Here is a 21,428-nt window from a genome sequence, read left to right on the forward strand (position 1 = left end):
CCTATATTGTACTAGCGGGTTTCCTGTTGAATATTCGTGCCTGGGATTTCATAGCAAAGTTCAAGATTAAAAAAATTAAAACATTGGTTGTGAATTTCTACTTTATCATTTGCTAAACCAAATCACATGACTGTAGGGTTCATTAGAACAACCTCATATTACAGCAATTCTTTTCAAGTTGATGACCTCATCAAAGGTAAGCTGTAGTTTAAATAGCTAAAATTAAGCAAAAGCCAATGGAGACTACTAATACAAAATGAGTGCATATAGCTGATTGGGCAGCATGCAGAGCTCTGGAAACAGGACAGTACTCTGTCTAAATCATGAATTTGGATCAGGTGCCAGTTTTGTATTAATTAGCTAAATCCACAACCTGAAGCAGAAATTATGGTCCTTTGCCTTCAGTGTTTGACTGAGATAATAAAAAGGAATAATCCACCAACATCAGAAGATCTATATTTTTCATTGTGTGGCATATGCAGCATTCACTTGGCAACATATTGAGCCTGATATTTCTTCATTGAAGTCATTGGCAACTTTGTCTTTGACTTCAATGGGAACAGGCCCAGACTGAGTTTAGATCAGGATTAAGTAGCATCAAAGCAGCTCTCAAGTTATTGTCCCTTGCAAGTTGTTAGGTAGTTTATAATGGAATGTTTAGGATTCTGAAGGTTTTTTGAGGCCTTTAATGAATTTCATAGACAAGACTCCAGTTTTTAAGATGTGTTCATAGTGATTTGCATGAATGCTTAAAAAAAACAATCAACCAAATCAAATTGAAAAAGCTATTTATGCAAGTCACAGGAGGCCTGATTCTCCACTGTCTCACCACCTCGTGCAATCACTTTCATCTGTGCAAAGTGGGGGTAAAATGCTATCATCATGATTTGGCACACTTTGCACGTGTGTAAATGACCAAACACAAGGTGCAATGCAGTGGAGACCAGGCCCACCAATCATGATCTAATGAGGAGGAAAGTGGGTGTTCAGTAGGGCCATGTTGGGATGGCTGGGAAAAAGAAGCAGTGATCTAAACTACTGATGAGAAAATTAGTAAAGATAAGGCAAAAGTTAACTCAAACCTTTGCTCAAACTCAACCTTCTCTGTGTTTCAGAAGATCTGGAAAACTTAAGTTCTCTCATTATTATTAAGTTTTCCCATGCCTGCACTTTCTGATTTGGGAAATGCCAAAATCCCTCAAGAAAGGCTGTTCTTTTGATATTTCCAGTCCAACTTTGCAGATCCAAGGAGACTGGATAAGATTTGCAGAAGCATCTAAATGTTTGGGTGCTTATCTGAATAGAACCTCTAAAACATTGGCGTTCTACCCATCACTAAACCACCTCTTTATAATCCAGAGCCACAGATTTTATCATGTTGAGTGCTTACATATTGGGCAAAATATATGACCACCTTTCTGTGGAGAGGCTGCAAGAAAGCCTGAAATACATTAACTTAAAATAAAAAGGGCACAAATGGGAGAATTTTTTTAAATGCAATGAATAGGAACCTTAAAGACCCCACCACATTTCAGTTTTAGTAAATGCAATTCTATACAAACCTAGTGAACAATTATTTTTGATGTTCTCATGTTGCTGAGAAAACACACTAGCTTTTGAAAGCATTCTAAATTTATCCTCTATTTCTCTAAGTTATTAAAGGAAAAGGCAGCAGAGGTGTCTATTTCTTTAACTTATTATTAAAAGAAAAGGTTGTAAAATTTTGCTGAAGCCTCATTGTGAATCCTACTGTAACTAAGAAGGCTCAAGGGAGGAACATTTAAAATAATGATGGGTATCAACTGTCATCACATTCCACAACTAAAAACTAAAAAGGTCAAACCTAAATTTTTCTTGGCCTTGCTTTACAAGCAGTCATTTTTAAATTTTCCTAATAATAATAAAAAAAGGCTTTTGAACATTCACCCTCTATGTAAATTCAGGACACCAGCTGTGGTAGACCACAGCGGCAGAGGTATTTGTCTTCCTGGTTTGGCAAATCCCCTGTTTGTGGGGTTTGAAAACACAGCTGCATTTATTCCCTTATTCATTATCAACTAAAATATCGCCTGAAGGCACAAAAGACAGCTGTAATAAAAGGATGAACTAGGAGCTGAGATTTCATGTTGCGGTTTTAGTTTGGATGACAAAAGAATAAATAAAGTTAAAAGTGGCAACGTACCAAGGAAACTGTAAACCCTATGCTAGCCAGAGGTGGGCTAGAAATTGTCATACTGTGTCACGTATAAACTACAAAAGCAAAGTTAAACATACTCCAAGCAGGAGGGAATTATTGTTACTGTTCACTCTGGGGGAAGTAACAACCGTGTGTTACAGTTTTCCTTTAGACCCTATGCTCTGACTCCAAAAAAGCTTATTCCAGCTGGAAATGGCCAGATCAGATAGAATACAAGATTCAAAAGGTGCTGTGACAAATCGTTGTAATTGCAAAGCACTGTTCATGTAACTGAAGGGCAAGCTGAGAGAGAGAAGGAAGGCAGAATCCTTCCATTTTGCTGGAAAATGGAGGCCTCAGTAGCCAGTCCCAAGGACTGTAATGAATTTGAATCCATATTCTACTGTTAATAAGGAGGTTAGCTGGGAAGTGTCCTACTCTAGTTCATCTACTTTTGATCAAGGTCAGCTTCACTTGTAGATCTATTTAATGGCTTTTGAATTCCCCTTACCTGCCAGCCTCCTCAGAAGAATAGGGTAAGAGCAGGTCTAGCATCCTAGTGGTAGTAGGAGAAGACAGCAGCAACTTATGTAGGTGAATGAGGGATCTGGCTGGGGTAACAGAGTTGGGTCCCAGGGGAGCACAGAGTACCCAGAGTAGGAAGACCTGAGGACACCATGAAAATTAGTAAAGAAAAGGGGTGTCATGGACTCACTAGTGATGAGTGGCTGACGGGGCCTTTTGGATCCAGGTCCAGATATTTTTGCTATGACAATGGTAAAGTCAGATCCTTGAAGGTGGGACAGGGTAGGGTGGTTGAAAGGTGAACAGAAGTTAGGTCTCCAAGGTGGGAATAAGGATTGCTCAGAAGGGAGGACCAAAGGCAGGAGAATGAGGAGATGTGACAGGGCATGCACTGAAAACCTAGCCAAATGCATGGTGTCTTTCAGAATGCGGGGCACCTGAGAGAAAAGGCACCAGTACAGTAATTCAGCCATATTAAAGTGTATATCTGGTGTGGTTGTAAGTTAAGGATAAAAGTAAACCCATTAGAAAGTTTATGGTTCCACTGTCATTTTAAGACATTCAGACTGCTAAGCTGGGATGACCTGTACCACTAGTTTGTGCTTTGCTTGTTCTGTAGAGATATCACCGAGAACCCCAAGGGCCTGGAGAACACATTAGTTCATGCTTCCCACTAGCATACACCGCCACACCTGATTTTGCATGGCCAAAGAAACATCTCTTTATTTTTTCAGGCTGAATCCTCTTTAGAGGCGATTTCACATCTGTCCATTCCCAGATGCAGACACTCAACATGAAGAGGCTCATTCAGCTAGCATTACTGTCCTCAACAATCATAGTTCACATTCAGACATAGAGTCATAGAATATCAGGGTTGGAAGGGACCTCAGGGGGTCATCTAGTCCAACCCCCTGTTCAAAGCAGGACCTAATCCCCAACTAAATTATCCCAGCCAGGGCTTTGTCAAGCCTGACCTTAAAAACCTTTAAGGAAGGAGATTCCATCACCTCCCTAGGTAACCCATTCCATTGTTTCACCACCCTCCTAGTGAAAAAGTTTTTCCTAATATCCAACCTAAACCTCCCACACTGCAACTTGAGACCATTACTCCTTGTTCTGTCATGGCCTTGTTCTCACATGGCCTCCGCATTCGTGGCCACCAATTTAGAGAGCACGGTAACCACTCACAAATAGTCAACTCTTGGCCATAGGTGCCAGTCAATGAAAAATTTCCAATGGCAGCTAGCATAATAGTGCAAATAACACCTGTTTGGCAGGAGGTGTCCTTTGTGAGCCAGTGCAGGTGTCAAATGCTTTATTACTCTTAATGGCACCTGTTAATACGTATGAGCCAAAATAAAGAATAGCTAAGCAGCAGAAGAAAAATAAAATATTAGGGGCCCATATTCTTGCTCGCAGGTACAGTGGTGTAAATCTTGAGCTCATCTGAGTAACTTCAGATTTACATAATTATAAATAAGAGCAGAATTTGGCCCAAACACAACACATTACAGTGAATGCCTTGGAAACCCATGTAAACACCTGCTGGAGTTAAAATATATGAAGGAGATAAGCACCACTCGCAGTTATTCTCCACACAGGTGATTCTATGAATGTTCATTGCATCGGAGATCTGAACTGAACTAAAGGGGTGTGAATAGAGCTGGACTCAAGGGAATGTCAGTTATGCACATGCTGTGAACACAACTATTTCTCAGCCCCAGGGCCAAAGTGGTGGGTGGCCCAAGCAACATCTTCTGAATGGCTCAGATAATTATAAGTAACTCCCCTCAATTCACTAGCATGGTGTGTATTTTTTTTTTGGGGGGGGGGGGGCATAGAGGTATTTCTCTTTCCAGCAATCTGCCCCTCTCCATCTCCAACACACTCATTACATTATTGAGAGGGAGGGAATGTTTGGCTTAAAGCAATCTACACTTGCTTTACATCAGCTGAGGATTCTCCCACACTGGGGAAATCCTCAACAGCTCTCAAGGCTAAATTAAGGTCCCCTTGCACTGCTCCATTGATGCATAGGGAGCCATCAATCTGGCCCATATATTCTATGCACCTCAAGACAGCTGTTCCAAAAGCCAGGCAGTCAAGATATAAAACCAGGAATAATAGCCCATAAGGTAGCCCACAGAGCATCAAATGCCAAATCCAAATGTGACAACAGACTTGACTTGTACAATATATCAGCAATATTTTTTCCACACAGAAAGGGGAACTTACATTGGTTCTTCTGATGCTGTTCTGGTCTCTTCTATTTCTTGTGCTTGTTTGAACCAGGGTAGCTTAGCTTCTACAGGAATTTTTTCTGGTAAGGAAAAAAACATAATTCATTCCATCAAATTCAGAAGCATTTAATACATATTGCATTATTGACTTCAGCACATTAGTGTCTACATAGTGCATTGAGTAAAGTTGGGTCCCAAACAAATGCCCAGATCCAAAAATCCTCGTCTGAACTCTAGAGAAGTTTGGAACTGAATCTGCCCACAGGCCCATCTCTGCTATTGAAACCACTTTTTCTTCTACTGTTATCCAACACTGTGATTTTGGAAATTAATACTAGTGACACATATTACAGCTGAAGTATTTTGCTGTTACTTTTTGAGACTCACAACTGCCTTAATCTCTATTCATTAAGTGTTTATATAATATTCCATTTGATTTGTCTGCACCTGGGCAGGCATTTTGCTTGGCAGGTCTCACATCAAGAGGTGAGAAAACTGCAGCAAGAACAAATTTGGCATGGCTTTGTTTTATTAATAATTTTTGGCATTTTAAATGCAAATTTTGTATTATTACTCACTTCAGTGTCACTCTATCTATGGAAAGGAAGAATTTAAACAGGAAAGTGAATGAGTATTTATGGCAAATTGAATGCGACTTACCACAATTTCTATTCCTGGCCTTTTCCTTATTCCAACAAAACTAAACAAAATGCAACAATATTTCTCAATCTGCAATTTTGAGCATAAAACATCTTAAAATTCTTTATAAGGTAAAATTTATAATTCAGATAAGGAAACTCTTCTCTTTTTACATTTTGTTTGCCTTGTAATATTCATTTACTATTTGAGAAATGTACCAGATAGGCAGCACTGCAAATCTTTTATTCAGTAATACAACTTCCACCATATCGTTATGACATTGTTACTAAACCCTGACCTGCAGGAATACCTCTGTGGGTGAGAAGGTACCAGTAATTCAGTCCCCATGTCCATTCAATCTTTGGCTTCTTTTCTGAGTTTCCCAAAAGTGCAGCTGGTGAGTGCCAATTGCAATGATGTTATTTTGTGATGTGGACACCCAAATCTTGAAGTAATAGATTGGCAATGCCAGCTCACCATATATGGTTAGAAGAATTGTCAAAGGGTAACAAATTTCAATCATTATACAGATGGGCTGGATTCAAACTAGACACTTGGATGTGAAACACTTTCTCTCTTGATTGCCTAAGCCAGTATATCTCAACCGGGATCAAGGTTTTGTTTTGTTTTTGGGTTTTTGGGTGGGGGGGGAATTTCAAGCAGGGTTGGCTTAAGGGGGTAGGAAGCAGGGAAATTGCCTAGGGCCGCATAAAGCTAATTTACATGTTTCAGCCCTGCGCAGGGCTGAAGCCCTGTGGCCCAAGGAGGGCTGGAGCCCCACATCCCCTGGGGCTGATGGTAAGGGGTCACATTTTTTTCTGGTAGTGGGGGGTCACAACTTTTTTTAAAGTCCAAAGGGAGTAGCCAGCACAAAAACATTGAGAAACACTGGCCTAAGCTCTGAAGTCTTCCAAAATATTCTCCATGTACTGAAAAGAATGAAACTTCAAAGAACTTTATCTAAACTCCTTTTGGACTGTGCAGATACAAGCACATTCATACCAAGTTCTTCTCCTTGCAGGTCCCCTGAAGTTCCATAATACTTTCGTTACAATTTTTGCTGCAAGGCTTAGAGAATTCTGTTGTGTTTGTCCCTTGATGATTTTTTGCCTGGAGAACTCCCTAAAACCTCAAAATATTCTGCCCTACCAACTTATTTGTGGTAAGTCATTGGGTTTCAATAGCACTTAACTACATTTGCTATTCATTTTACTATGTAAAGCTTACTGTTGAGTTGTGAATATTCCCAACAAGTTTTTCCAATAAATATGAAAAGACTGAAAAGACTTCCAACCCTAAGGTTGAGGGACCAGAACTGGGACAGGAGACAGAGAAGCCTACCTATCTATCTACCTACCTATCTATTGTATATATGAGATAAGAACAGAATAGAAAATGTCACTTTTATATCTTCTCATACCTCTCTATCTTTGTTTCCTCTTATTTCCCCACATCCCTCATCTACCTTTTATTCCTCAATTAATTTTAAAGGACATTTGTTAATCCATGTCATTAAGCACTAAAGATTATTTTAAAAGAAATGAAGTGGAAAAGAAGAGGAGAGGGAAATCAACATGGACATTATTTAAGGTTTTTCCATGTTGCATGCAGAATTCTGTAGTTCGAGCTGTCAATATAGAGGAACAAGGGCCATGGTTATATGTACCATAAGCACTATTACATATTACTCTTCCCATTGAAAATGTTATTGAGCAGTCCCCCAGCACCTAATGTATTGCTCCCACTTCTCCGCTATTTAACTTAAGTTATGTATTTTAATGTAGAGCGCTTGTTATTTTCATTACATGATATCAGGTTATCAGCAAAAAATATCACACATATACCTTTCTTACCACCAATGGCAACAGCCCTTCCTTTTGCCAACACTGGAACAAGTCCTGGCAAATTTGAGCTTCTGGCACTTCTGAGAGAGGTGACTAGGGACCCTTTACTTCTGTTAACAAAATTGCAAAACAATAATACACGCAGACAAAGTTCCAGTTACCTTTTGGTTTGCAACATGGTACTGGCACGATGCACTCTTCTTTTATGTGTAGCTTAAGTTGTGGATTACAGCCCCCGACATGCTGGCCACGATGGTCAATACACAATACCACTCGGTAACGTAAGCCTCGGCCACAGGTCACCGTGCACTAAGGGAGACAATACAATAACATTACTCCACAGATTCTTTTTAAAATATTTTTCAAAAATATTGCCATTCATAAATATGAATTTGGAAGCTTTAAGTCCTTACCCAAAGCCCACTGAAGTAAAGTGGAGTCTTTCTATTGACTTCAGTGGGTGTGGCATCAGGCCTTAAGTGAAAACTTTAAGTGAAAACTATAATAGCTGTTCCATCAGATTTCAGATAAACGTTATTTAAATATAACCTTGCATTGCCAAGTGACTAAAGTATATTAGTGATGGCAACTGACGGACAAACTTCTAAAGATGTGTGTGTGTGTGGGGGGTGTCTTCCTGGGTTCTGCAAAGCTTATCTGAACAGCTACAGCAGGGGTCGGCAACGTTCGGCATGCGGCTCGCCAGGGTAAGCACCCTGGCGGGCCGGGCCAGTTTTATTTACCTGCTGACGCGGCAGGTTTGGCCGATCGCGGCCCCCACTGGCCGCGGTTCGCTGTCCCGGGCCAATGGGGGTGGCGAGAAGCCGCGGCCAGCACATCGCTCGCCCGCGCTGCGATCAGCCAAACCTGCTGCGTCAGCAGGTAAATAAAACTGGCCCGGCCCGCCAGGGTGCTTACCCTGGCGAGCCGCGTGCCAAACGTTGCCGACCCCTGAGCTACAGTCTATAACGGAACTGGGAATCTACTGAGAATAAGCTCTCTCACGACATGTTTAGTGGTTTTTGGTTTAATTTGGGTCAGAAAAAACATCAGAATGCTTCTCTAACTGCATTTCAGTGATCTTATTTGGATGAACTTAGGAAAAATAGAAGTGTTATCTGTCCATGTCAGATAACCAGAGCCAAGATAATTTGGCTCTATATTCCTGTTACTATCATGAAAGGTAAGAAGAATGCTAGGAAAATCATCCATACAGATACCTCTCAATCCCCAAACAGCCATGTTCTTGGCAAATTATTCACAGTGGAGGATTAAATCCAGAGGTGAAAGTAAGCCGGTCCGGTCCGGTGTACTGGGGCAGCTTCCCCAGGGCCCGGCAATTTAAAAGGGCCCAGGGCTCCCGGCAGTGGCTGGAGCCCCGAGCCCTTTAAATCAGCACCGGAGCCCCAGGGTAGTGGCAGCAGCTGGGAGCCCCTGGCTCCAGTCCCGCCCCTTCCCCCTGAAGCCTGCCTCTTCCAGTTGAGCCGCCCCCCCCCCCCACCTTGCTCAGGACCCCAGCTGCCCTGCGTACCGGTAAGTCCCTTAAGTTACTTTCACCCCTGATTACATCTATCAAGAAATGGGAGACAAAAGTCCTGATTTTTAAAGAGCTTCTCATTCTGATTTTGTGGCTATAATTTTGCCTCCACATAAAGTTGGAAGCACAGTTCTGCAGGCAAAAGAAAATGTGCATGCCTGTTATTCCACAGAGATATATCTACTGCTAAGTGCTACAAAATGTGCCTGCAATTATTTTTGTCCACAATTATATGACTGCACACAATTAGAGGCTGCCTTTCAAAATTAGGTACAAATAATTTTTCAACTTACCTGAGACCATTCCATAGCTACCCACTTAGGACAATCAAATAGATTACAGGTTTGCATGACCTTGGGCTTGGGGGCATACATGCATTTCCATTCCTCTACTTGCAGTATCTCTCCATGTATAGTCTCCTCTACACAAACAAAGCTCCTCCTCTGAATTCCACCTCCACAGGAAACAGAACATGCAGTCCAAGGATTATGCTCCCAGCTAGGGGGAAAAAACAACCAAATCCCAAATACATTAACAATAATGCCATCTATAAAGCATAGCAAAATATTAAACCCAATCTTACTTCCACTGAGGTGAATGGAAATTTTGCCACAGACTTCTAAAGGGAGCAGAATCAGGTCTATTTTCTGACATTTGTACAAAAATCTATATAGAATCAGAAACATATTGTGCCTTTGTTTCAGGCTCTCTTTCTGCTATGTGCCAAAATGAACACACAAATAAATCGACTAAAGTGCCCAGGTAAGTTTCTTGAAGTGTTTGGAATAACCTGATTCTCTTGTATACATTTTGAGGAGTTAAAGCAGGAATACAATATATTCGATTATTTGAATAATGTCTAGAATGAATCAACATAATGAAGCGTGTTCCACGCTTAGGCTGCTACTTTACATGGCTATCTGTAATTTTTCATCATTATTATTTGGTTAGCACCAACAATGTGCTTGAGGCTGCATAAAAATAAAAGCCCCTGCTCTGAAAAGCTTACAGCCCCAGATATAAACATACTGAAGATCAAACTTGCTGTGACATCTGAAGTGGGGATGACAGTAAAGTTATACATTTTTCAGGGGCTTTATCTCATACTCTAAGTACAAACCACACATTTAGGCATCTACTCTTTCACAAAAGACAGTAGATAAATATTGAAGACATACTCAAGGATCTTCCTGATGTAAGTGTATCATTCCCAATTACAAACTACAAGGCCTCTATCCTGGGCTCCTCCTTTGGTTCTCACACAGCCCTACTCAATCCTTCATTGCCCCATCCACCTGCCCCCACAAAGAAACCTGGGGAAATAGTTGGGTCCTGCACCTGGTCTTAAAAGCTCGTCACATCTTAGCTTTGGTAAATCAAGGCAGGAAGTGAGTAAGAAGACTTTACTATAGCCAGTCTAAAACCTTTAAATATTACAATTGCAGTGGTTCAGAAAAGAACTGTGAAAAAAATTACATCATTTATGAATGATAGACTCAGCAAGTATAGCAATATCCCACCTAAATCAATTCATCGAGAGTAACATAGGCTTTGTAAAGGAAGTCATAATATCAGAGTAGATGGTGCAGAAGCCTATAAATCAAAGGCAGATGTCAGTAAGTACTACCTACTCCCTATGATACAGAAGGTAACTCAAGAATACTTCCTATTTTAAATAATTCATTAAGCTGTCTACAAGAAACGTATCAATCATGTTCAAACACTATAGCACAGAGTCAATTTTAAACATACAAAAACCTCCTTTGAACTTTAAACGTAGGATATATGCTCAAAAGCAGACAACGTATAGCTGACTGACTCAATACTCATTTCATATTACCAGAGAAAAAGGCATTTAAAAAGTCACAGTTATACTTTTCACTATTTTACCTAAACAAATGCCCAGTGTTAAAATCAACTCATTTTCTTTGAAAATATCAGGAACTAAAGAGCAATTAGCTGTTCAATGAGTTAGCAGCTCATGGATTCATGTGTGTAAAGCTGACTGTGCTAGATGTAATACTACTCTTAGAAGTGTTTATAGCATAAAGTTTTATAGTTGTTTTTCTTTATCTCATCAGTTTCGAACACACTCCAGTTCCCATATTCCCATGAGCATTTTCAAGATGGAGTGAGGTCCAGGGCTACTGGGGGGAGGAGGGGAAGTGTCGTGGGCAGGCAGTCAAGGAGACACTTTCCAGAACCCGCAACTGTCAAGGGATCCTCAACAGTCCAACAAGTCTGAGATATATGGAGGTGTTCCAAAAGCCTTAAAAGAAAATTTTTATCCTGGGAAATTTTTCTGTTTATTTCAAAGATCTCCATCTGTAGAAATATTTCAGTAGGACGTTTACAGCTCCAGCCGCAAGAGAACTCTTTCAAGAGCCTGCAGTGTGCATCGTGACTTTCCCACAACTTCCTCATTTGAATGAGAAAATGGTGGTGAATGCCACAGGATTGCAAAGCAGCCCTGCACGTGGCCTTTGTGTTACCTGGGAGGTGACGGCTGCTCAAGAAGAGCGAGCTCGTAAAGCTTTGGTGAAGAGCATCTACAGCACTTTGTTTTATGCCTGTTATGTGTGAACAGCCATGCTCAGCACTTGAACAGGTAAAAAGCAGAATTAATGTGGAGTATCTGCAACAACTTTACAGCCAATAAGCACAGAGTGCATATATGCTAAAATTGCTGCAGTATTTAGCTGCTGACTGGGCCAGATTCACCAGAATGTGCAAAGTGGCCAGGTGTTTCCACCACTGCCTCTTCTAGTTCTGTTAGAGAAGGGCAGCTTTCCTCTCCCACTGAAGGCTAGAGCACCAATACATTGAATCAACCTGCCTTGTTCTCGCCCCTTCCTTAGTCAATGCCACCAACTTTTGGGTGTGTGCTGGCTGGTCTCTGAGTGGATGGGGTGATCGTGACTGCTTTAGACCAACAAAACCAACACAGCCCACAGTGAGCTTTCACACATGGGGATCCGACCAGTATCTGCTGGCACAGACACGGAGCCCTTATCTGCAGTTCTTAATGCTTACAATGAGAGCAGTTGTCCATGACTTCACCCTCCTTATGATCTCCTTTACCATGGACAGTGCTGTACAGTCTCTACAGGCACAGTACAGCACAGAAGGGAAACTAAACCTTAATTCCAACTGGTTTCCTGAACCACGCGGAACATGAAGCATTGATATAAAGAAATTGTGTTGAGGTCAACACAGAGAAATCTGCAGAGTCTGGCAGCAGAAGGAAAAGAGGAAAGGGGAAAGATAGGAGCAGGATAATTGCAAAACTCCGGTACTAAGCCACAGGAGAAAACATCTCCACCTATCTGACAAAGCCAAAAAACAGCAAAGAGCAGCATATCTTCAGCTGTGTAAATTGTCAAGTCAACGGAGCTATGATAATTTACACGAGTTGATGGAATCCAAGGAGTTCCACTCAGTCGAGTGAGTCTGCAAGTTCACTCTTCTCCCACCATATTCTGTTTATTCAGAAAAATATATTTTTAATTTTAGTTTTTCATTAAACTGGCCAGATCCTCAGATGTTGTAAATCTGCTTATCGCCACTGACTACACTGATTTAAACCAGCTGCAGATCTGACCCACTGTTTTTAAATTGAAGTCCCTAACTTCTTTATAAAAAAAAAACATCTAGCACGTTTCAGAGAAGCATTAAATTAATTTTCTGATTGTCTCTGGTGACAAAATGTTCTCAAACCATTTAGGTAATGAAGAAGCACAGAAAAATTCCATATCTGCAAAGTATTAAAGCAGTGTGTATATGAACAAGCAGCATGTAGGAATAAACAACAAAAAGAATAGAAGAGAAATATATTTTAACAAGCAAAGAATTCATTCCCAGAGTGCCCATTACATGAATAGTTACTCTGAATGCACACATTTTTTATTAATCCAACCAAAATATACCTTCACAGAAAAGAATGAATAAATACATGCATTTTAGAGAAATTTTGACAGACTATTACTTCTGCACTAAACAGTTATGCACTTAACAGGTTTTTACTGCAGTAACAGAGAGCCCAATCCTGCAACACTAAGCCCCCACTTCGGACTAAGGTACGCAAATTCAGCTACATTAATAACGTAGCTGAATTCGAAGTACCTTAGTCCGAACTTACCGCGGGTCCAGACGCGGCAGGAAGGCTCCCCCGTCGATGCCGCGTACTCCTCTCGGCGAGCTGGAGTACTGGCGTCGACGGCGAGCACTTCCGGGATCGATCCAGGATCGATTTATCGCGTCTTAACCAGACGCGATAAATCAATCCCAGAACATCGATTGCCTGCCGCCGGACCCTCCGGTAAGTGAAGATGTACCCTTAGGAATAGTCCCATTCAAGTGTACAGTGTTTGCAGGATTGAGCCCAGGATTTACTCTCTTCAATATGACTTGGAATATCAACTACTACGATAGTATGCAAAGACAGTAGATAATGTTCTAAGCTATACAGTGATTTGAGTCTTTGTATTTGAATATTAAATTCCCACAGAAATCTCATCCTAATGCTGACCTACATGCTATAGTCCCCATACATACCGAGGAAGAGGCTGGAAGTGATCATAGGGCATGATTTCTTTAAATCCATCACTGTCAATAAAATAAATATGGCATCATTATTTCTCATATCCTAGATGTTATTTGCTCTACATGTTAGGCACAATCATGTTTAAAAGTGAACAAATCCCACCATGAGATCAGGAAATGTGTGACCAGTTACAGGATCTTCCTGTGGAACAAGATGACCCATTATGTACCCATCATTTCTGAAGCGGCTGGAAACACTCGGTGTATAAACTCCTTAATTCCTTCCACAAAAATGGAAAAAGCAATTTCTCCTCAAAAGGAAATGAATGACCACGAAACAGTTCTACGTAATCCTCCTATGTGCGACTCCTCCCAGGTTGTGCCACTTCCCCGGGATGCACAGTCATTTCTTAACAAAGAAGTGGACACCACAGAGAAATCTGTAATGAAGGGATCTGTGGAAGGTGAATGCAGCTGAAATAATGCATGATAAGTGTTCAATCTATGGAGGTGCTGAGCACTTCCTGGAAGGTGCCCAGCACCCTCAACTGCTGCTTACTTGAATTACAGAAGTTGCTCAGCACCTAGCAGGAGCAGGCTCCGAGGTTAAGGGAAGGTCTATTCCTCAGGTCTGCAAGGAGAAGTGAAATAGGACATTATTTCCCCTCACCCCCTGGTCTGTCTTTGTAGGGTAAATCTGTATAGCAAGAGCTCATAATTTCTAACTTTCCTACCTGTCGTACTCCCATCCCAGCATTGTAATATTCCACAGTTTTTTCAGATAAACTGTATTAAGGTCTTGCCATTCTGCCTATCAACTGGCATTTTAGAAAAGAGCTTTTAAAGTCTGTGCATCTATACTTAGTAGAGGTCACCATCGATGATTATGTTTAACACGGATTAAAGGAAATGGACAGTTTAGCTATAGGAAATGAAATCCATTCAGAGTGTTTCCTCCTCTTCTTATATATAACTCTAGTCCAGCCAGATGGCATATTAATGTGAGGTTCTGGGACTTGACACTGTGAAGTATTTTAAGATACTTCAGCACAGCCAGGAAACCTCACCAGACAATCCAAAAGTAAGTTAGTTTTAAATACCACTGAGCAATTCAATACAGTTTATGTCTACTGTAGCCTTTATAATTTGGCAATAATATTCGGTGGTATTTGCACCAGAAGTACTTTTATTTGAACTGATTTTTTTCTGACTCTCTTGTAACTTTAAAAAAAATCCTCCCAAAACTTTAAATATTATGTAACCAATTGTAGAGTGAAAATGGTGAATGAAATTTTTATACCAGACAGATGGACAAACCAGGATAAACCACGTGCAAGAACTTTATGCTGAACGAGGAATGGAGCTACTACCTGCCTTTAATGAGAAATCCTGAATAACGTATGACAGCATCGATAAATCCAAAAGCAGACATACAGTCTCTCATGTTCACGTAATCCTACAAAATGTATGCACTGGTGCCATAGGGTATGTTTACACTGCAATCAGGAGGCACAAGTACAGAAGTACAGCCTGTGTAGACATATCCAAGCTAGCTTTGATTAAGGCAGTTTGCTAAAAATAGAGATGTAGCTGCAGTGGCCCAGGCTAGCCATGTGAGTACAATTTCACCTGGGACCATAGGCACATACTTGGGGTGGCTGGCCCATACTGTTGTTTGTGCCACAACAGCCATACTGCTACGTTTAGTGAGTTAGTTCAACCAAAGCTAGCTTGAATATTTCTACATGTGCTGTTCTGATGGCAGAGTAGACATAGCCGTAGTGCTCTCCAAGAAATCTGCAGCAAAGGTAGGCCACAAACAAAAACAAATGGACTATTGAAACCATCTCTGTACATAGCAAGTTGTCATTCTATTGTATAAGATTGAGGAAGTGCTACAAGCCTGTTTGTGTTGGTGCCAACTGCCAGACTTTCTTTAATGTCCTGAACAATTAAGATTAAACAGTCTTAAGATCAAAGTGTGTCAAAAGTCAAATAAATATGGTTATTTGCTACTTAGTAACTAAAAATACCATCCCACTTACATATTTGTCATACAAACCTAGAAGGACAGGGATCCATGTTGCATTCCTTTAGTTTAGGCTTTGGTTTCTTATTTTCTGGGTAGTAGTGACAGTAGTGATCAGGAACAACTCGCTTCAAACGAATATCCACACATTCAGCGGAGTTAAGCTGATAACCTAACATGGGAGCAAAAGATGAACATGCTAATGCTTGTGATGAAGGGAGATAAATTCAAACGGCTTTCTTTTCTCAAATACTGAACTATACATCCAGTTAAATGCAGTGATTTTTGTGTTGTTGTTGTTTTAGTAAGGAGACGCTTTACTCAGACATATAGGGCCAGGTCTTCACCAGGTAAAAGTCAGCAACTGAAGTCAAGGAAGTTATATTGATTAACATCAACTGAGAGTCTGGCCCTTTGTTCTAGTAGTGTTTTAGGAAGACACTAAAAATAACAAAATTTTAACAGATGCAGTTATACACCTACTGGGACACCTCACCTTTCACTTTCTTGAGGTGCACAATCAGATGGCCGTGTTGTACATCCACATTTATAAAACCCACACAGAAGGGTTTACTGAGTGCAGTACTAAGAGGTCTATTAGGTGGTCATGTGTGGTAAGAAAAATATTTAAAACAGAAAGCCAGAGGAATTGAAGATGAGGTCCAAAGACAGTATTAAGTTAAACTTTAGAAAACCAAGAAATATTTTCAAGAACATTCTTAGTTAAAGAGCCAAGAAAAGAAAACCGGAAGTAACTACTTGGTGCAAATATCTGCAAAAAAGGACTCGTTAACAAAAAAGATCTGAGTTTAATAAACCGCTAGGTTGCTTTCTTGGCTAGGAAAAAAAAGGCTTATTCTCAGGAATTGTCTTTCACTGAAACAGAGAAGACAAGAAGGATGTTCTGGTATGTGCTAAAAAAAGAAAAGGGAAGAAACCACAAGAATGAAAATCCAAATGGAGTCAATAAACTAATAACTGTGTCTACTGAAAATGCTAAAGTATCATATATCAACAGCTTCACTTATGTGTCTCTTGGCTGATCCAAAGTGTCATCCTGCATGAGAGTGATAACCATAAAGAAAAACTAAGCAGTTCCAGCATCTTAAGCATGCATGTGTCAGTTCTTGTGAGCACCCAGCAGACCCAGAAGAATTACCAGTTGCAAACAAAATTCAGGTTTTTAAAAACTTTCCTTTTTATTTCCATTTGATTGTATTCGATGAGCCACTCTCAACCACACCTCTCCTCTCTGCACTCCCAAGCCTCTCCCTCACCCACACAAAGATTACAGAACTGAATATGGAGTGATCCAACTGAGAAATGATATACTGGTGAAGCAGCTGATTCTAATTTTTTGTTGTGTGGAACTTTTTTCTATCTGAAAGGTCTGAGTCATTTTAGTGCTGGTGAAAGAGCTCAGACAGCATCTGGAGACCAAATCTTCTCTGAGATAATAGGTTCAGGCTGGGCAGCAGCAGTGCAAGTTTCCCCAGTAATATACAGTCCTCAACACTGCTTCTATCTGGGGTCCGTGTGTAGCTTAGTCTCCAGGCTCATTTATTTACTGGCCTTTCTCTCAGGACTGCCAACAAGAACACCAAGCTTTGTTGATAAAGATGGTGATTTCCTAATATGGACATCCATCCACAAGGAATTGCACTGAAGCTACCAGCTAATTTCAAAGAGAATAAGCAGTCATCAGATGGTAATAATTTTCAAGACAACACTGTCTTAGATTGGATTTGAGCCATCAACCTAGAAGGGAAGGTGTCCATTGAGCTATCCAGTGTTTGCAATGCTCACAATAAAAATTATTATACTGTACACTTCTTCCCCGGTGAGGAACATAAAGGAAAAACACTTAGGCTTGCAATTCTACTTCTTGGATGATACCATCCCACAGGATTACCATTCACATTTCCAATGAGAGTCATGTCTCAGAGGGCCAAAAATCTTCGGAGATAGAGGAGTTTCCCACCATGACTCCGGCTAGAGACATGGGACCTAGGAATAGTAATCATGAGTGTACATTATTTCCATTTTTATGGTGGGGAAACTGAGGCACAAAGAGATGTTGTGACTGGTTTGAGACAGCTGGGAAGAGAACCAGACTCTTCACTTGACAAGGCTCTCTTATTTTTTAAAAAGCAAACACACATGAGCCATTCTTTGAAAAACAGCATTTTAATGGGTCCTGCAATAGTGGAGTAATTATTTAGATTATTTTGCTTTTTTTAGTCCACATGAATAATACTAGTGTGTTCTCTAAGAGAATGAGTAAAGGAGCATTATTATCAGACTCCCCCTGGAGAACTTCCGTGTCAGATGAATCTGCACCGGTGTAAAGCAGGTATAGGCGGTATAATCATTTCCTATGCCAACTGCTTCTCCATCCACCACCTCTGCATCAGGAGAAGATAGGACATCACAAGTGCAGGGCTGAGGCAGAAGGGGGGTATGGTGGAACTGAGCTGCACTATCTTAATCCCCTGGTTGTATAAACTCTAGAGTTTAAACCAGCAATGGAAGTTGGAGTAGGCCCCCCTGACTTTTACCAGGACCAACCAGCTGGGGTTCAGAGTGCCCTACGGGGGTCACTGCAGCTACTATTGTCTACCTCATCTGCTTGTAGTGGAGAATCAGGGGCAAAGCAAATAAAATTGTAGTCAAGTGAATAAGCTTTAAAAGTGGATCTTAAACACTATGCCATTTCTTTTGCATCAATCCATTTCTATCCCTTACTCTTTCCTCTTTCCCAGCTTTTTATTGTCTATGATGTTCCTGTCTTTCCAGGTGGCTCCACTAGAAACTCTGATGTTACCTTTGACCCTCAACTTCCTTTCTCCATACACGTCTCATGTTGGTAAATATTAGAAATTTCACCTTCTAAACACTTCACATATCCACAAGTTTCATACTTTTGATACAGCAAAAATACTGCCCATGCGCTTAGGAACTTACCTCTATTTCTGCAAAGATGAGTATGCTAGTTTGTCAAAAATCCTCTCTTTGGCCACTTCACTTGGTCCAATACCATGTACCAAGTCTACAATTTTTTGCCTCATTGTTCACCTACCTCATCTCTTTTCTTCACTCCATTGACTTTCCTATCTATTAGCATTCTCACTCTAACATTCTCACTCTAACATTTAAATCTATAGCCAGAAATGCCTCCTTCCTCCCTTCTCTCTCAATCTCTGTCTTCCCATTTGATCTCTTTGTTCATCTTCCTGCGATCTTCATACTGCAATCCATTCTTTCTCACTTCTAGCCCCACATCACTTGGACTCTCCCCTCTTTATTTTTCTGGATCTCTTTCTCATAAGGTAATTCATTAGATGTACACACTGACATTCAATAGTATGTAAAACAATAAAATATGACTAATATGTTTTTATTAACTGCAGATATTAATTACCCTTGTACTTGGTCACTTATTTAGCTGACCAACCACTAACGTGCAAAGCAGCATAAACTTATTTAATTGATTTCAAAAACAACCCTGTATGAAAATTATAAATCAGCCATTTATAATCCAGAGTTGTAAACACTCCTGAGCCACAGCCATTACTTACCTCCTCCACATGTTACAGTACACGGGAAGAACTCTGTCTGTCGCCATTGATGACTGATGGGTTGATAGAAAAAGAATTGAACCACACTGTCTTTTGGGGCAGTATACCTGGTCTAAAGAGATTTCCATTACAACACATTTGTATACTGTATGCCAATATTCATGACATTTCACAACATAACTCATAGGTAATCATAATGCAGAGAGCTATATGGCAATAGGCAGAAAACCACACAGAAATCTGGAGCAATACAAACAGAAGTTTCTAATAATAAAACATTTGTATGTTGCCTTTTTCAAATTATTCTCCTGTAATTATGTAACAGTGCTGAGAAGCCCCTCTGGTGATTTTTCTTCCCTTGCTGGCAAAGCTCCTGGAAGTGCCCTGCTGCTTTATAATACTATAGGCTAAATTTTCAAAATTCCATAGGGAATATATGGGTCTAGAACTTGAACTGAGTACAGGACATACAGATTCACGTTCAGATAAGACATGGATCAAATTGGATGTGCACACAATATCTGAGGTGTAAAATATTGTGCATTAGTGTATTTCTATGCCATGCAAAACCAATGGCCTGCATCGAAGTGGAGTTATGACATAGGATCATTTGGCTGTGGTGTTGTTGTAGCCGTATTGGTCCCAGGATATGAGAGAGAGACCTGAAGAAGAGTTCTGTGGTGCTTGAAACCCTGTCTCTTTCATGAACAGAAGTTGGTCCCATAAAAGATACTACCTTGTAAGATCATTTGTTTTCAATGGAAAAAACGAGGAGTACCTTCCCTTGGGTACAGGCAAATTATTGATATTTTTGTGCATGTTTAATAGCTGCATATTGTCAGCCTGTGACCTGGGCAGATCAATAACTAATAACCAGGTATGATCAGTACTTGGATGGGCAATTCCAAAGGGTACATCTGTGCTTGATAAAAGACCCACGGCATGGCTGTGGGTGTCCTGCGTCAGCTGACTTGGGCTTGCAGGGCTCAGACTGTGGGGCTATAAAACTGCACAAGGTGGGAGCCCGCACATCTACACTGCAATTTTTAGGCCACACTCTGCAAGCTCAAATCAGCTGACCCACGCTGTGAGAATTGGTATGGGGTTTTTTATTTCAATGTAAACATACCCGAAGGGAAACCTAGGGTGCTGCCGAAAGTGAGGCTGTTGATTCAGGAGGTGGTAATCTTCCCTTTGATTTAACACTGAACCAATGCTACATCATTTTGCCAGGGAGCATTGTAACACTATCCTTTGGATGAAATGTAAAACAGAGATCCTGGTTGGTTGGGTCAGTAATGATCCCATGGTGCTTTTCGCTACAGTAAGGCTGTTAGCCCAAGAGTCTGGCCAAATTTCAGTTTGGCTAGTTATATTCTGCCCATCTAAATTACCTCAGCAGCTTTAATTAGACAGAATTTTTACTTCTCTTTGCCTCCTAAATTCTGTTGTTGTGTTGCTGCATGCTGTAAAACAGCTTCCACTTTCTACCCTAAAGGAGGTGAAAGGACTTCTATATATAATTTGCACTGTACTTTGGTATCTTGGGGATGAAGTGTGGCCTATAAATGTAAGACATTATTTATAAATTAAAACATGACAGGCTCCAGTCATTCACTTTAGCTACCAAATGCTTTTCTCAGGCTGCATTAGAAAGATCAGAATGCTGAGTCCTATCTGGGCCCATATGCACACAGGAATAATAGCCTCAGAATCTTCACAAAGAGATGAAAGTGTCAAGCTAATAGGAGTCAGGCTTTGTCACCAATGGTGAGAGCTAAATTATCTATACCCATGTTAGCAACACTCTTATTTGAAAAGTAGCTTTAAAAAAAAAATCACAATTTCTTTCTGCTGTCAAAGATGGAGGCCGGGAAATTTCAGTGCAGGGTCCCTGACTTCCCTTGCATGATCCACCAAAGACAGAGTTGAAAAATCTTCAGAGCCTGGGAGAAGGCACATCTTTCAGATTAGACATTTGTTTGATTATGGATCGTTCCTGGGGAAAATCTTATAATTTTTATGTTAGTGGATAGTTTAATATAAACTGTTTGGTTTTTTTAAGAGGTGCATATGCCATTGTGATTAGTGCATAAAAAAACATAGTAATAACAATAAAAATAATTGGAAGCCATAAATGAACTGTATTAAAGCTTAGTAATTTTGCTTCCCCCCTGGGAGTTACGTGTTATGCACATATAACTTTTGGCATCTTCTTCAAATAAAACATTATTTTAAACTCAGAAAGGCATTTCATTCCTTATATATATTACCCAAAAGGGGAGAGAAAATTTTCAGGAACCAATTAACTAATGGCA

General features: G+C 40.4%; 1 protein-coding gene across 10 annotated transcripts in view; it reads right to left on the reverse strand.

Annotated features, from left to right (window-relative positions):
- ADAMTSL3 (ADAMTS like 3) overlaps positions 1–21,428 on the reverse strand; it is a 261,150-nt gene that overhangs the window by 60,480 nt on the left and 179,242 nt on the right. For all 10 annotated transcript variants that reach the window (XM_054042181.1, XM_054042182.1, XM_054042179.1 and 7 more), the window contains exons 10-15: positions 19,111–19,222; positions 15,566–15,704; positions 13,516–13,566; positions 9,255–9,459; positions 7,586–7,733; positions 4,937–5,021 (exon numbers count right to left, since the gene is read on the reverse strand). In XM_054042181.1, coding sequence (XP_053898156.1) covers positions 4,937–5,021; positions 7,586–7,733; positions 9,255–9,459; positions 13,516–13,566; positions 15,566–15,704; positions 19,111–19,222 — 740 coding nt within the window. The remainder of the gene's footprint in view (positions 1–4,936; positions 5,022–7,585; positions 7,734–9,254; positions 9,460–13,515; positions 13,567–15,565; positions 15,705–19,110; positions 19,223–21,428) is intronic.

This window comes from Malaclemys terrapin, chromosome 10 (assembly GCF_027887155.1).
Source record: "Malaclemys terrapin pileata isolate rMalTer1 chromosome 10, rMalTer1.hap1, whole genome shotgun sequence".
Taxonomy (NCBI): Eukaryota; Metazoa; Chordata; order Testudines; family Emydidae; genus Malaclemys; species Malaclemys terrapin.